The 13,398-nt window shown below is 38.9% G+C and overlaps 1 protein-coding gene across 1 annotated transcript; it reads left to right on the top strand.

Moving 5' to 3' along the window:
• Nucleotides 1–4,253: 4,253 nt before the first annotated feature.
• On the top strand, nt 4,254–12,762 carry LOC121067981 (potassium channel subfamily K member 16-like). Its single transcript, XM_040552997.1, has 5 exons — nt 4,254–4,515; nt 7,542–7,656; nt 8,193–8,359; nt 10,814–10,979; nt 12,399–12,762. Exons 1-5 carry the CDS (start codon nt 4,303–4,305, stop codon nt 12,620–12,622), a joined length of 885 nt encoding a protein of 294 aa, XP_040408931.1. The 5' UTR covers nt 4,254–4,302; the 3' UTR covers nt 12,623–12,762.
• The last annotated feature ends 636 nt before the right edge of the window (nt 12,763–13,398 follow it).

Below are 13,398 nucleotides of genomic sequence, written 5' to 3'. Positions count from 1 at the left end.
GGAATGCCTTGCTAGATATAGCTTTTTTGGTAGCTCTGTACAGACTTTGTTTGTCTTTTCAAAGTTCATTGTTAATAACCACAATAATTGTACTTCTATTTTTAGATTATTTCATAGTAATCACTTTTATTGTTGTTTAAATCAATGTTAAATGATCTTCTGATATTATTTTCTGTTTCACTTCCTGTAATGTTTGCTTTGAAACCTCACCAGTAAGGCAACCTTTATCTGAAAATGCTCCATGTTTTCACCTATGTGAGTGTAAATCAGTAAGTCAAAATTACTGGCTTAAATTTGGAGTGGGAACAAAATCAGAAGTAGAAACTTGCCAGATGGCAGTGACATGCCTGAAGAAACGCACTAAGTTACTGCTATTTATATTTAACATGGTTCTAAATAATTTCCTTAACACTTGACATAAATCATTCAAGGAGCAAGGCGAATTCAAAACAATTCAGTATTTCCACGTATGAGTTGTTCAAGCTGTAGTGCATAACCTGAAGAAGAATGGGTCCCTGGATCTTTGCATCCAGTTTGTCATCTAGTTCTGTTCAGAGAAGTTTCTTCCAGGAAAACTAGTCCTAAAAGTCATCCTTCATCAGATTTTTGAGGATGACAGAATCAACCAAGGTATCTTTCAAACACTGAATTACTTATTTTAGAAAATCTTATTTGTATCTATATAAATTATTCTCCTATTGATCACAATGGCATTTTTTTCTGGCTTTTGAAACACAGAGTGAGGAAACTATGTCATTTATTTTAGGCCTAATTTTATTTATTATCTGTATATGTTTAAGAATTGTTAGGGACTGTAACAACAATAGGTGAAGTAATTGGAGAACTCTGAATCCTTTATTTAGCTCCATGTAATATAAATAAGGTCATTCATGACCTTGATTGTAGGCCGGGGTGTCATTTTGGTACCTGTCCTTTCCAGAGGGCTCAGATTTTCTCTGGGGAAAGTCAGATCCTACTGGGTCAGTCATCTATTACAATAGCATTGAGGGAGGAAGATAGGAAAACTGAAGAACTAATCAAGGAGGTCACATTCAGATCTGGATTCAAAATACATTTTGTGAGAATTCATTCCATAGCTTTGAGACTAAATGCACTCTTGTGTTTAGCATTGGCAGGGAGCACTGGAACAGTAGGATCTTTGAGTAACAGTCAACTTCCAAGTTTAGCTACAGTCAAGAACATTTTTTTTTCTGTCATGAATTTTTATTTCTAAAGTTTGTGGACTTGGTTTTTACTTATTTTTAATCAGAAGACTATTATAGAACTATAAGAGAAGTTAGATTAGACACAGTGCTTTGCCATCCCATCGTCAAAAGGGATCTGCTAACACTATTACTTTGGTATAGTATTTATTAGTCTTTCTACCTGGAAGCCAAATTTCATTTCCAATGTGGTAAGGCATGCTGAGCTCACTCTTCTGGATTTAGAACTCATTCAGAAACCATGAGTTTTCTCTTTAATTTCAATTTTATATATTTGAGTTTCTTTTTACCTGCGACAAGACATAACTTCTGGGTTACTGCACAGAATCTTGTTTTATTCCTATGTGGTAACCTAAAATTAGGAAGAAAGAAAGAAAAAAAAAAGTTTTGGAGACAGAATATTGATGATTTCCATAACTTGAAATCTACAGATACATATTTCTTTAGCTTTTCAGTGGGAGTAAATATGGCAACATCAGTGACTTACAGACTGTTACCTTTCACATTTTCAGAACATGCTATTCTATTCTTTTACCTCTGTGGAACTGTGCAAGTTTGTGAAAATACTTTCTTAAACATGTGCTCGTGATTTTGCTCTTGCATTTATCTGTATGGTCATTCAGCTATGAAGTTGTTCATCCCCTAACTGCATATTTACTCTTCAGTTTCTAGTGCACATATAATCGATTTTTTATTTTTATTTTTTGCTTCTGTCTGCAGAAGCAGAGCTTTCTACATCATCTCCAGGACACATCTTATCACATATTCCATGTGCCTCTCAAAGTTCTCTCCAGCTGCTTATTTCCCATTAATTGATTTTTATTTTTTTAAGTGCTTTTCAAATAGCCATGGTAAAGATGAGAACACCTCCTCTGAAAGCTTATTAGAAATCATTTCATTTGTCCAACACTGCTAATGTTGAAATACTTTAAGTAGGAATATCCAAACTTCTATGATTAGCAGTAAGCACAACTTGAAAATTTTAGTGACTTAATTTCCAAAGCTTTCAGAAAATTAAGATCCTAAAACTAAGTCTAGGCAGACATTTTTTTCTTAAGGCATAATAATTTAGACTTCTAAGTGTAGCAGCTAGAATGCTTTATTGAACTGAATAGAGCAGAATGGGACATAAAAAAGGTTCAGTGCTTTATTTGATCATTAATAACTGAATAGTTTAGTACCTTTAATTGTGAAATCTACTTCAACTGTGGGAATCTGTCCCAGCCCAGCTATGTGCATATGTTTGCATCCATTCCAGAAAACCAGTAGGCTAGCATTCTCTTGGACTGGCAGAAGTAGGTCTTCCAAACTGTAACGCAACAAACATCTGGATCTCTCACCAGAGACAGCCCTGCTAGTCTTATAGGCAGTTGTGCAACATCCCAGGCTCATTTACCCACAATATTTCACAAGGCACGGAACAACAAGCTGTACCTTTTAATTATGGAAGACAGTATCTAGTTCTTGCTAGATACTCCAGATGTAAAATTGCCAGTCATCCTCAGCACAGGCTATGAGAAGGTCTTCCATCAGTGATAAGTAAATTGGATATCTCAGTTTCATCAGAGCAGTTTGGTTCATAATGTTGTTGTGCTTGGCAAAATCAATGCAACTGTAACTTCTAGCTATGGTGTGTCAGTTCAGCTAAAAAATCCATGCCAGAGCACCAAAGCTCTGTGTCCTTGCATTTTGCACATCTCTACTGATTGCTTTCTGTCCCCCAGTCACAGCAACAGAGTGGTCCCAAACAAAGTCCAAGATGTTCTTCTGGGAGTTTTCCACAATACTCTTTGCTTTCCACAGTGCCAAGAAGCCTTCTGTTGCCAATCGGCCATCCTCTTCTGGGTGGGGGCTGGCTGCAGGCTAGGAGCACAGTTCACGTGGAAGGGGCAGGGATTTCCCTGATACGGATATGAAGGAAAACATTTTTTCATTGTTTTTCTCTGAGCACTACTTCTTGTTCGAAGGTAGGTGGAAAACAATTCTTAATACTAAGCAAAGGCGATGTCTGTACCCAGAACATTTTAATGGGAAAGAGTTGAACAAAATTGCAGCCCTAGCCACATGGCCTTCTCGCTCTGTGTGAGAGGTTTTTTTCAGAAGCAGTCTGGCATGGATGACTCTAGCCATAAGGGTCTTCCTACAGAAAAATATGCAAGTCCTGCTCATTTTCAGTGTGTGATAATCATCAGTGCTCCCAGGAGTGAGTCTCTGATACTTTTTTAGCTAATGATTAACCTGAAGCTCTCCTTCCCCCTTATGCATTTGGACGTAAAAGGACAATACAGAGACTGAAAGCAGCAGGCATGAGTGATTCCTTCTCTAACTGTGTGGACTAAGGGGTGTTGAAGTGTGGAATCATCTGACAAAGAGTCCAGGACCACAGGCAAGGCAGTGAGGGGCTGATCTTTTTCTGGTTAAGAAAGAAAGAGAAGCTCTGTCTTGGGACCAGGCTGAATTCAGGATGTTTGTGAGCTTCATCACGCTGCTTTCACTGGTACCAGCAATGTTTGTATGGTACAGACGGCAGTTATTGACTCTTCCATTTATTCAGCTCCATAGTCTTCGTAGTTCTGGGGAGTCTGTTGTAATTAGAGAGTTTATAGTGTTTTCTTGTACAGAAGTCTAGTGTTTAGAGTAAGGCTTTACTTGTGAAGATTTTCAGAGTCTATTTGTGGCTCTACATTCATATGACCCTGGGTAAGTCATTAAGCCAGTTTTATTTCAGCTTCCCAGCCTGCAAAACAGTACCCGTCTCAGAGGGTTTGTGTCAGGCTTCATTAATTTCATTGAGATCTTTGGATAAAAGTTGTTTTTGTAAGAGGAAAATGCTATGATTCACATTCTTATTAAGCTATAAATGCTCTCCTTTTGTTCTGGATAGAGAAAGGATGTGGAGGGATAAAATTTACCTGTTAGTCTCATTTTGTATAGGCATGATACCAATATTTTGTTAGAAAAATCTCTGGCACAGTTGTTGGGAACACCAGTGTGTGATTTCAGGGTGCCTGAGGTAGTGCAGATCTTGGGACAGTAACCTAGTAAGTACTAAGCAGGGACTCGCAGCAGCAGCAGCAGCATGCCTTTCCTCACAGTACCCAACTGGCAGAACAGCTGGACTCCACTGCTGGTACTGGGGTATCTCTTTTACCTCCTCCTCGGTGCTATGGTGTTCCAGCTGCTGGAAAAGCAGGCAGAGACCCACTCTCGAGACCAGTTTCAGCTGGAGAAGCTCAAATTCCTGCAGAACTACACATGCTTGGATAGGCAAGCCCTGGAGCAGTTCGTACAGGTAAGAGGAACAGGCTCCCATGATTTTGGCTCAAGCATTATTTTTGTTAGAAGTAATTATACTGTTTTGGCCAAACATGTCATAAATTGATCTGCTAAACACAACATTGGAGGACTAACTGTACAAGAGAAAGGCAGTGGTTTCTCAAGCCCCTTCCCATACCACTTTATTTTGATCTATTCATGAACACCCAAAAGCTGCAAAACCGCTAATGAACCTTTATGTTACCTTATAATACCTTCAGCTTCATGTTTTGTAGCTCCCGCAGTAATTATTGCATGGAGATTATGCATGGGGACAAAAACCTTACAAGAAGTAGGTTGCCCTGCCAAGGTACTTCAGCCCAAAGTTGCGCAGATTCTGCCCTTCTTTTCTACCAGAAATCATCTATTGCACTTGAAGGCAGTCCTGCACTTCCAGGCCTCTAAACAAAAGATGAGGTTAGCCATCATAAGCTGTGTTATTTATCATTTATAATAAGTGCTAAAGAGCTCTTATTCAATATGAATTGTCAATTAATGACATCTTCAATTACATTTTAATCTATTCCTCAAAACAGGCTGGAGATAAATTACAAGCCCTCACTTGGTATTATTTATGGACAAATCCTGTCATTCTAGTATTGTAAGAAATGGGCAAAAATCCTTGAATTATCACTTTCTTCATGCTCAAAATTTCTCCAGACACAGAGCTGGGTGCCTAAATGGTTTGAACTCTTTCTCTCAGGTCATTAAAGCTGACAGAAACACTGAACAGGATGCAAGATTGCACTGTCTGAATCAGAGGATTTCCACCAAGGCACATGCTTCAGATCAACATAAAAACCTAGACTCTATAAACGAGTGTAAGCAAACAGTGAAGTTCAGATCAAAAAGGGAACAGAAGGTGCCTGAACTCTGTCTACAAGGACAATGTTTTGATGATGACTAATACTATGACATGTTTTTGGGGAACATTTGGCTTTCTCCAGGAAATGACTGGAGTTTTCAAGAGCTTACATGCCTAAAAAGTCTGCTTTTCTTCCAGCTCAGCTACACCAGTTAGTGGTATTACCCGCTTTTCCCTTGGCTCTGTGGTAACAACAGTAGAGAAGAAGACCCTGAATCTCATTCTAAACCGAATTGGGATAATTTATAGGGTTAAAAGGCTTAGTTAAATCTCTGGTACCCTACAAACCTTAGGGAGGGTTCATGGATGCCCAGATCCTCCTCTCTGGCTCCTGTGGAGCTTCCTTAGACTGCTGGGCCTCTCAGACAATCACATTTTGCTGCCTCTCAGCTGAGTTAGATACAATTTCACACCTCAGCTGTTCCAAACAAAACCGGTTGAGGGCGCCAAATTATCAGCTACAATGCACCAAGCTTCAGAGTATTCAACGATAGTCTTCTGCCTATAAATGACTCACGTGTCATTTATAACCCCTGTTAAGAAATTAGTCCAGCTCTTACAAATAGTAGGGAATAGAATTCTTTCCAGATGAAATTTCTAACTCTAAAACTAGTGCAGGGAAGCAATTGTCTCACTGTACATTTTATCCGTATGGTTAAGGAAGCTGGTTCATAATGTCAGAAGTTCCAGCCTAAAAAGTGTGATAGTATTCATAGACACAGCCACTAGATTCAGTCCACTCAGCTGACAAATTTGTACTTCCTTACTTCCACTTTTTAAAAACTAAATCCTGGAATCTGAGAATCAACCCACATTTCCTATTTCCATATCAATTATCACTAGTAATAGACTTACCACCATGTGTCAAGTTCTTCCCATTCTGAAACCAGGCCTTTAATGGATAAGTTCTTTGTCATACTGAAAAGAAATTCTTCAGGCTCTTCAATCATGAGATCACATACAATGATGCCTAGCTGGCCTATCTGATGGACTTGAACAATGCTGTTAATGAAGAATAACATTAGCTATTAAATTTAGGATCCCCAATCCACCAGCACAGATAATATAAGCTAATATTGCCAAACCAATGCAAAATCAGTTACCTTGTCATGGATATGTTCATCAGATAAGCAATCTTTCTGGCTGTAGTCAATATTTGAATCAAGAAAGAACATCTTCTTTGGTCTAATGCTCATGGAACCATCTAAGGCTGGAGCTGCTGTTGAATTCTGTTCATGTCCTGCTTCATAAAACATTCCATGGAAGCAAGAGTGTGAATTCACAAGTCCTTCAGGCATTTGGCAAAATGATGAAGTCTGTGACCTGGACTTCAAAATTGGTATGTAACAAAAAAGGAGATTCTTGAAACTCCAGCCCCTGAGCGGAAGGCAACCTGTTTCATACAGAGTATCCTCAGGGAGAACAAAGGAACACATTCTTCACTAAGGCAGCTAATAAGGTATTTGATAGACAAATAGGAGCTGGATCTTTTTTTTGCAGATAGTAGTTTTATCATCTGGTAAGAGCTATCTGGAATGGCAAAGTACATTTCATTAGCTAATCTCCAAACCAGGAGAAGCCTGGTATCAGCTGAAAATTACTGGGAAGCCATAGCTAAAAAAGTAATCCATCCTCACTAGTACTTACATGCTGGAAACAGAAATGAGCATGCTCCCCATGCCCTTCCCCTCAGGTACAAGCATGAATTTACATGTGCCCAAATTTAAAATTGGAGTGCAATGACTATGCTAGGAAGGAAAGGAGAGAAACTGTCTGTATTTTTTATGGCATAACTTCACTTAATTTTCCCAGTTTGATGAGTCTGGGGACACCCTCCATTCCCCTCCCCTTAGCCTTCAAGTAGTTGCGGAATCAATCCTACTTCAATGGCAGTCCTCCATTGATAAGAGTTCTAGTTCCTGGCCAGCTCTATTTCAGTGTTTTACCATGTCAGCATAAGACCTCTCAGGTCATTTTAGTCAAACTCTACTCAGTTGTCTGCACAATTATTGCTCTGTTTGCTCAAGATGGAAAGCAGCATTTACTTCTCTGCTGTTTTTTTTTTTTTTTCCAGACATTTTTCCTGATCTGCTCTAATGTGTTGCTCATCTTTGCTCCTTTAACCTCTTCTGCCTTAGGTCCTTATGGAAGCATGGGAAAAAGGGGTCAGCCCGGAAGGAAACTCTACAAATCCCAGTAACTGGGACTTCAGCAACTCCTTCTTTTTTGCAGGAACTGTTGTCACCACTATAGGTGAGGAACTCTTTTTTTCTTATAAGTTGGGGGCTCCTCCAGCTGTCCTGTAAAGCCCACAGAAAAATAAAATTGGAGGACAGAATACACCTCTAAGACCAACTTGACTACTATGGATTATGTTTTCCTATCAGTTTTAAATTATACCTGTTATGCTTGTTTATTCAGCATATTACACCTGCAAAAACAGCCAAGTACCTCTTTGGCACAGACAATATGATATTGTACATGCGGAGTACCTCCTGAGATTGCTTTAAAGCACTCAGTTGCACTTACTACAAAATCAGAGACCTAAAGAAAGTCGCAGTACTTGCTAAGGGTAATATTTTGCTTGTTAAATGTTCTGTTAGTAGTAGTGAATGCACAGGGGTCTATCATAAGCTATGGCAATTTGCAGGCAGATTTCATTGTGGAAAATCACAGGCAGCCAGGTCCCTGAAGCTTAATAGAAGTAAGCTTCCAAGCCTAGGAAATTGCCATGACGGCCTGCAGCCTGACTGTGAAGTCTTTCTAGCCGTTTTCTCTTTTTGTTCCAGGTTATGGTAACCGGTCCCCCAGCACTGTGGCAGGACAAGTCTTCTGTGTGTTTTATGCCTTATTCGGGGTGCCGCTCAACCTGGCCTTCCTTAATCAGTTGGGGAAAGGCCTCAATGCTCATCTGATGATGCTGGAAAGATGGGTGCAAAAGCCAGGCCGTGCCCAGGTACAGCGTGAATCAATCTATATTTTTTTTCCACTGTTTCAAAACTAGTAAAAACTGTTCTTTAGATAGTAGTAAGGCTGCTAGATTGGGTTTCCTGGAGAGTGCTTACATCTTTTTGAACTGCAGCAATTACATTGCCCTCTATATCAGAAAATTGATATACTGTATTTATATATGATAGCTTTAAAGTAATTTGTTTTTGCCTGAGGGACTCTAGATTTGCCTTTTTAGACCCTGATTCAGCAAAACTGTTAAGCAAGCGTGGCCTCAATTTTGAGCCGGCTCTTTAAGTTGTGGTGACTTTAGCAGAAAACGTCCACATACATGCATTGCTGAATCAAGCCCTTATTATCTAGCCTATGCTGGTATCTATCTCAGAATCTAGGTCTGCATTGTGCAAAGACAAACTATTTTTATTGGCCTGCTAATCTGGCTGAATTACCTTCCCTGATTGTGCCAGTAATTTAGCACTTCCTTCCTTTTTTTTTTTTTTTTTTTTTTGAAATGTAAATAAATCGTCCTTCTCTTTAGCTATAGTTTATTGGTGAGTCACTGAACTGGTCCAGATGTATTGGAATAAGGGAAACACTGATAATATAAAATATGTGAAGATCAGTTGTAACAAAGTTAATGCATGTTTCTGAGTAAAAGTTCAATGTATTGACCCCTTTAGTTACCAAAAAGGGAGACTAGATGTGTTAGATATGTTGAAACATTTCAGAGTTTCTACCTACACTGGGAAAGATTTTCTGGTGAAGCTATATAGGTACCATCAAATGCAAAGTTACTTTATATGAGCAAGAAGTTCCTTAGCTGACTAACGTATGCCTGTTCCTCAAATACATGCAGCTCTTCCACCAGAAGAACTTTCACGCTACTATAGCTAGATTAGCTAGATCTTTCCTGAGATTTTTAATGGCAATTCAGGGATGTGATCTTTTTTTTTTTTTTTACCTACAACTGAATCATCACCTCATTTTTGGCAGAACTCCTATGAACAGATAAAGCTTTGGACCTTTATCTGCTTCTTCACTATGAAAAGCGTCTCCCAAGAAATTGTTTCATCTCCTTTTAACCACAATTTAATCGTGCCTTGGGAAATTAATTAAAATCAATTCTTCCTCATTCCTGACTTACTTCCTCTACCTTATATGTTGGTACCAGAAAGCTCTTAAAAGCCAGGGTAAAAAGTAATAGTGTGAATTTCAGTATAGAGTTTTATATGATCTTTATTGTCTAATTAAATACTATCACACTTCTGGAATGAACTAAATGAGAACAGAAATCAACTATAACATGTCGATAAGTAATTCTCAAAATGCTTCACAAATGAGGTCAGGATTATTATACAGCTGGAGAGACATGGTACATAATGCAGAAGTGATTTGTCAAAGTCACCCTGTAGCCTCATGCCAAGTTTCCCTAGTTTGAGCTCAGCAAACTGTTTTATATGTGGGAAAATACAGAGTGAGGTAATAAATAAATGAATAAATAAAAAGATACCTGGATCTTCCATTTTATAAACAAAGTGGTTTGGCTTTTCATCATGTCACAGTAGGCACATGCATAGAAAATCCTACTCGGGTTTGAATGCCCTTAAGGGCATTTTTAAACGATTGCAATGAGTTTGCATCAGACTATACAGCAGCAGTCAAAAGTTCACCAGAGCCATGACTGTGTTCCCTGGCAACCCACGAGTTTCTGATCCTCAATTCTTAGATCAAACCACTGGACTATTCCCCTGTCGCAACCCATCCGCAGACCTTTCTGTGTATCTATCTGGTGCAGCCACATATGCTGTAACTTAGCTGGCCTTAACATTTCCCAAAAGGCAGTTTGTAATGAGAGACACAGATCTACCCCGTGCTGACAGAAAACAGTTCTGCTCTGAATGCTTCTAAGTTTAAAATAAAAGCAGGCAAACTGACTTCACTCAAATTTCATCCAAACATATTTTTGGCTGAGCTCTTGCAAGCCACTTTATAAATCTTTGGAAGCAGTCACAGTAAAGAGAACCCTAATTTGTTCTTGCCAATCTTTGTATCATGAGTTATGCAATACTTGGTGCTTTTCCTAAAAGACTGGATCCAAGTGATTACAAGAGCATCTCCATTTGAATGGAAATGTAAAGTGAGCATTTCATTCCTATGGTTGCTATAGTAATTTTGAAAATATAACTTGAGTGTACTTAAAAACTCATTGCAAAAAGCTTTGAAAAAATCTTTTTTTTTTTTTTCCTAATTCTGAGATTGTTTTGGATTTGTGGTTAGGTACAATATCTATGTGCAGGATAAACAGCAAGGTCAGCCTGCAGTGCACAAAAGCATTGGTTTATCCTTCCCTGTTTGGACATTGCTCCCAGCAGGAGCAGGTTTGTGATTAAGAGCAAAACAGCAATTTCCACTAGACAGATGTTCAGTGTTATTTAGCTGCCGTCTTCCCTTTATCTTTCAGGTAGTTCAAACACTGGCAGTGGCTGTCTTCCTGACTACAGGGACCTTGCTATTTCTGGTGTTCCCACCACTGGTTTTCAGTTACGTAGAAGGCTGGAGCTATGGAGAAGGCTTTTACTTCACCTTCATCACCCTGAGCACCATTGGATTTGGCGACTACGTAGTAGGTAATAATAAGGATGAACATGGATAAATTTTATCTGTCTACCTGTATTCTCGCCTCGCTGGGAGGTGCTTTGCTGAGATTTGGTAATGTAGTATAAGCTTAAGTACAGAGAGCATAGATTCCACTATAAATATGGTATGAGAAAGAGAGCTGATAGTAATGAGATGATTTATGAGATGGACATTTTTCTCTTGGCAGCTATGCTGAGAGTCACCAAACTCATTTCATGTATGCCACTGAACAACCAATTCAACAGTGACTATGTTGAGGCTGGTATGAACGTAAACCACATGTGACAGGTGGAATATAAATAAAATCTCATTGTCAGTATTAAGCCTTTGAGCCATGCTCTCCTAATAGTGATTTGTTTCAGCAATTGCCTACCATTCCCAATACAAAATACTGTCAGATATAACATGCTAAGTACTTACAGTATGGATAATATTGCTAACAAACACAGGACAGCTGTGGAAAAAAAATAAAAATAATAAAAAAATAATAAATTAAAAAAAAAACTTGTGAGAGTATGTAGCCTTTAAAGATTTAGGCTGAAGCATAGCAATAGAAACATGTAAGGGGCTACCTTTCTGTCCACTTATTTGAATAAATGCTCTTAACACAGTACATATAATATGCTTATTTAAAAACAAACAAACAAAAAATCAAACAAACAAACAAAGAAAAAGGATTGGTTACTTCATAAGGGGTAGTTCTCTTACCCTAGAAGTCATAACTATGTCCTGAAAGGAGGGAAAGAGAGAAAAACCCATCCCATCCTGACCATGGACACTATGGAACTTCACAATGACCTGGATGACAGAGACTAAATGGATGGCTGCAGTGCTGTTGTGCATCTGTATCAGCTGCACCAACTGCTCATTTTGTGGAAATACCAAACTAGGGGTTAAGATTTTCATAAACACTTAAAATGGCTGCATTTCCCAAATAATATTCTCCAAGTGATTTTGAACCCTGGTTACCAAAGTATGTCACACTACAAAAAGAAATCACTATATCACTGAGGTAGTAAACTGTACCTTCTGAAATCAGATGAGATCCCCTGTGTGTCCCTTGAGTAAAATTTGGCTAATATGGATTCAACAGTGTGATTCCAAGACAATGTTTGTCTTTTGTCAGCAGCTGGGAACACTCGGTTTTGTTCAGACCTAATAACTGTAGATGTGACTATTTTTATTATATAGCCTCAGTTTCAGAGATTTGGTGCCACCTGTTCAAAGCTTAACCTGAAATTTGAACAAAAAAGAAAAAGAAAATAATAATAATAATTGATAAAAAATGCCCATAGATCACACAAACTTGGTAAACATGCACATCTGTGGGGGAGAGGAGGGGAGGTTATGACTATGTATGTTGTCCAAAGCAGTCAAGATTAATACGTGAAGTTTCATGGATTTTTCAGGCACAAACCCCAACAAGCACTATATCCCACTATACAGGAGCCTAACTGCAATTTGGATTGTTTTTGGCTTGGCCTGGCTGGCTCTGGTCTTCAACGTGGGAGCTGACTTGATGGAAAAATTCCTTCAGCTGAAGTGGCACAAGCCCGACTTAAGCTTGGCAGAAGGAGACACAACCAAACTGGAAGATGAACCTGAGCAGCCTAGAATCCACATACCTACCTGAGCAAGGTACACAGAGAGAAGTCTTGAAAGAGCACCTTTCATCAGGGCATGAGCCAATTAAAACCTTCAGAGAAGTAGCACACATGGTAAAACTGTTCCAGGATTCATCTTGCAGTTCTCACTCAACAAAGGCACCTTCTCCTGCAGTAAGCAATTGCTATCCTTTCTTTTTTTCTATTGGAATTCAGTTCTCATAGCCATTTGTATTCAAGGAATCCAGGATGACTTCCTCCCAGCTCCAATAAGAAGTGCTGTCACCAAGAATCGCCAGTGGAAAAAGTCAGGTACAGAAATCCTTCATTTCCAAGCAGAAAGCAAACAAAACCCCAAAGAAATACCAACAGTAATGGCCACCTGCTTAATGGCATCCATCCAATTAAGATTTATTTGATATCATCTGAAATTAGCAGCTTTTATATAAAATGATAACATTTCTTTAGTTCCGGGGCTAAAATGTTTCTCTCAAATTTTATGTCTACCCAGCACTGTCTGGACTGTTACAATTCTGTTTGAAGAGAACTGACGGCTCAGAGCAGTCCTTATCAAGTTCATTTCACAGCCACCCAAAACGAGCACTTTAAACTAAATCTCAATGCGAGCAGATTTCCTTATTTCCAGCCAGACTACAAATATTACTAGAGTCTGTCATCTGCTTTGGGCCAGTTCATTGAAGAACTACCATGCACTGTACAGAACTGATGCTGTCCATTTACCTCTAAACAAGGCTGATAGGCTCTTGAGTTAAATCTGACCCTCAGTCGTGCATGGTGAACTAGT

This window comes from Cygnus olor, chromosome 3 (assembly GCF_009769625.2).
Source record: "Cygnus olor isolate bCygOlo1 chromosome 3, bCygOlo1.pri.v2, whole genome shotgun sequence".
Taxonomy (NCBI): Eukaryota; Metazoa; Chordata; class Aves; order Anseriformes; family Anatidae; genus Cygnus; species Cygnus olor.
The sequence above is the reverse complement of the archived record's forward strand: the minus strand, read 5'-3'. Positions and strand labels throughout refer to the sequence as shown.

What these genes read in the sequence shown, in the direction of transcription:
- LOC121067981 (XM_040552997.1), top strand. Translation starts at nt 4,303, where the DNA reads ATGCCTTTCCTCACAGTACCCAACTGGCAGAACAGCTGGACTCCACTG. An exon ending in CCCTGGAGCAGTTCGTACAG is followed by an intron (nt 4,516 to 7,541) that starts GTAAGAGGAACA and finishes CTTCTGCCTTAG; the next exon opens with GTCCTTATGGAAGCATGGGA. An exon ending in AAAAGCCAGGCCGTGCCCAG is followed by an intron (nt 8,360 to 10,813) that starts GTACAGCGTGAA and finishes TTTATCTTTCAG; the next exon opens with GTAGTTCAAACACTGGCAGT.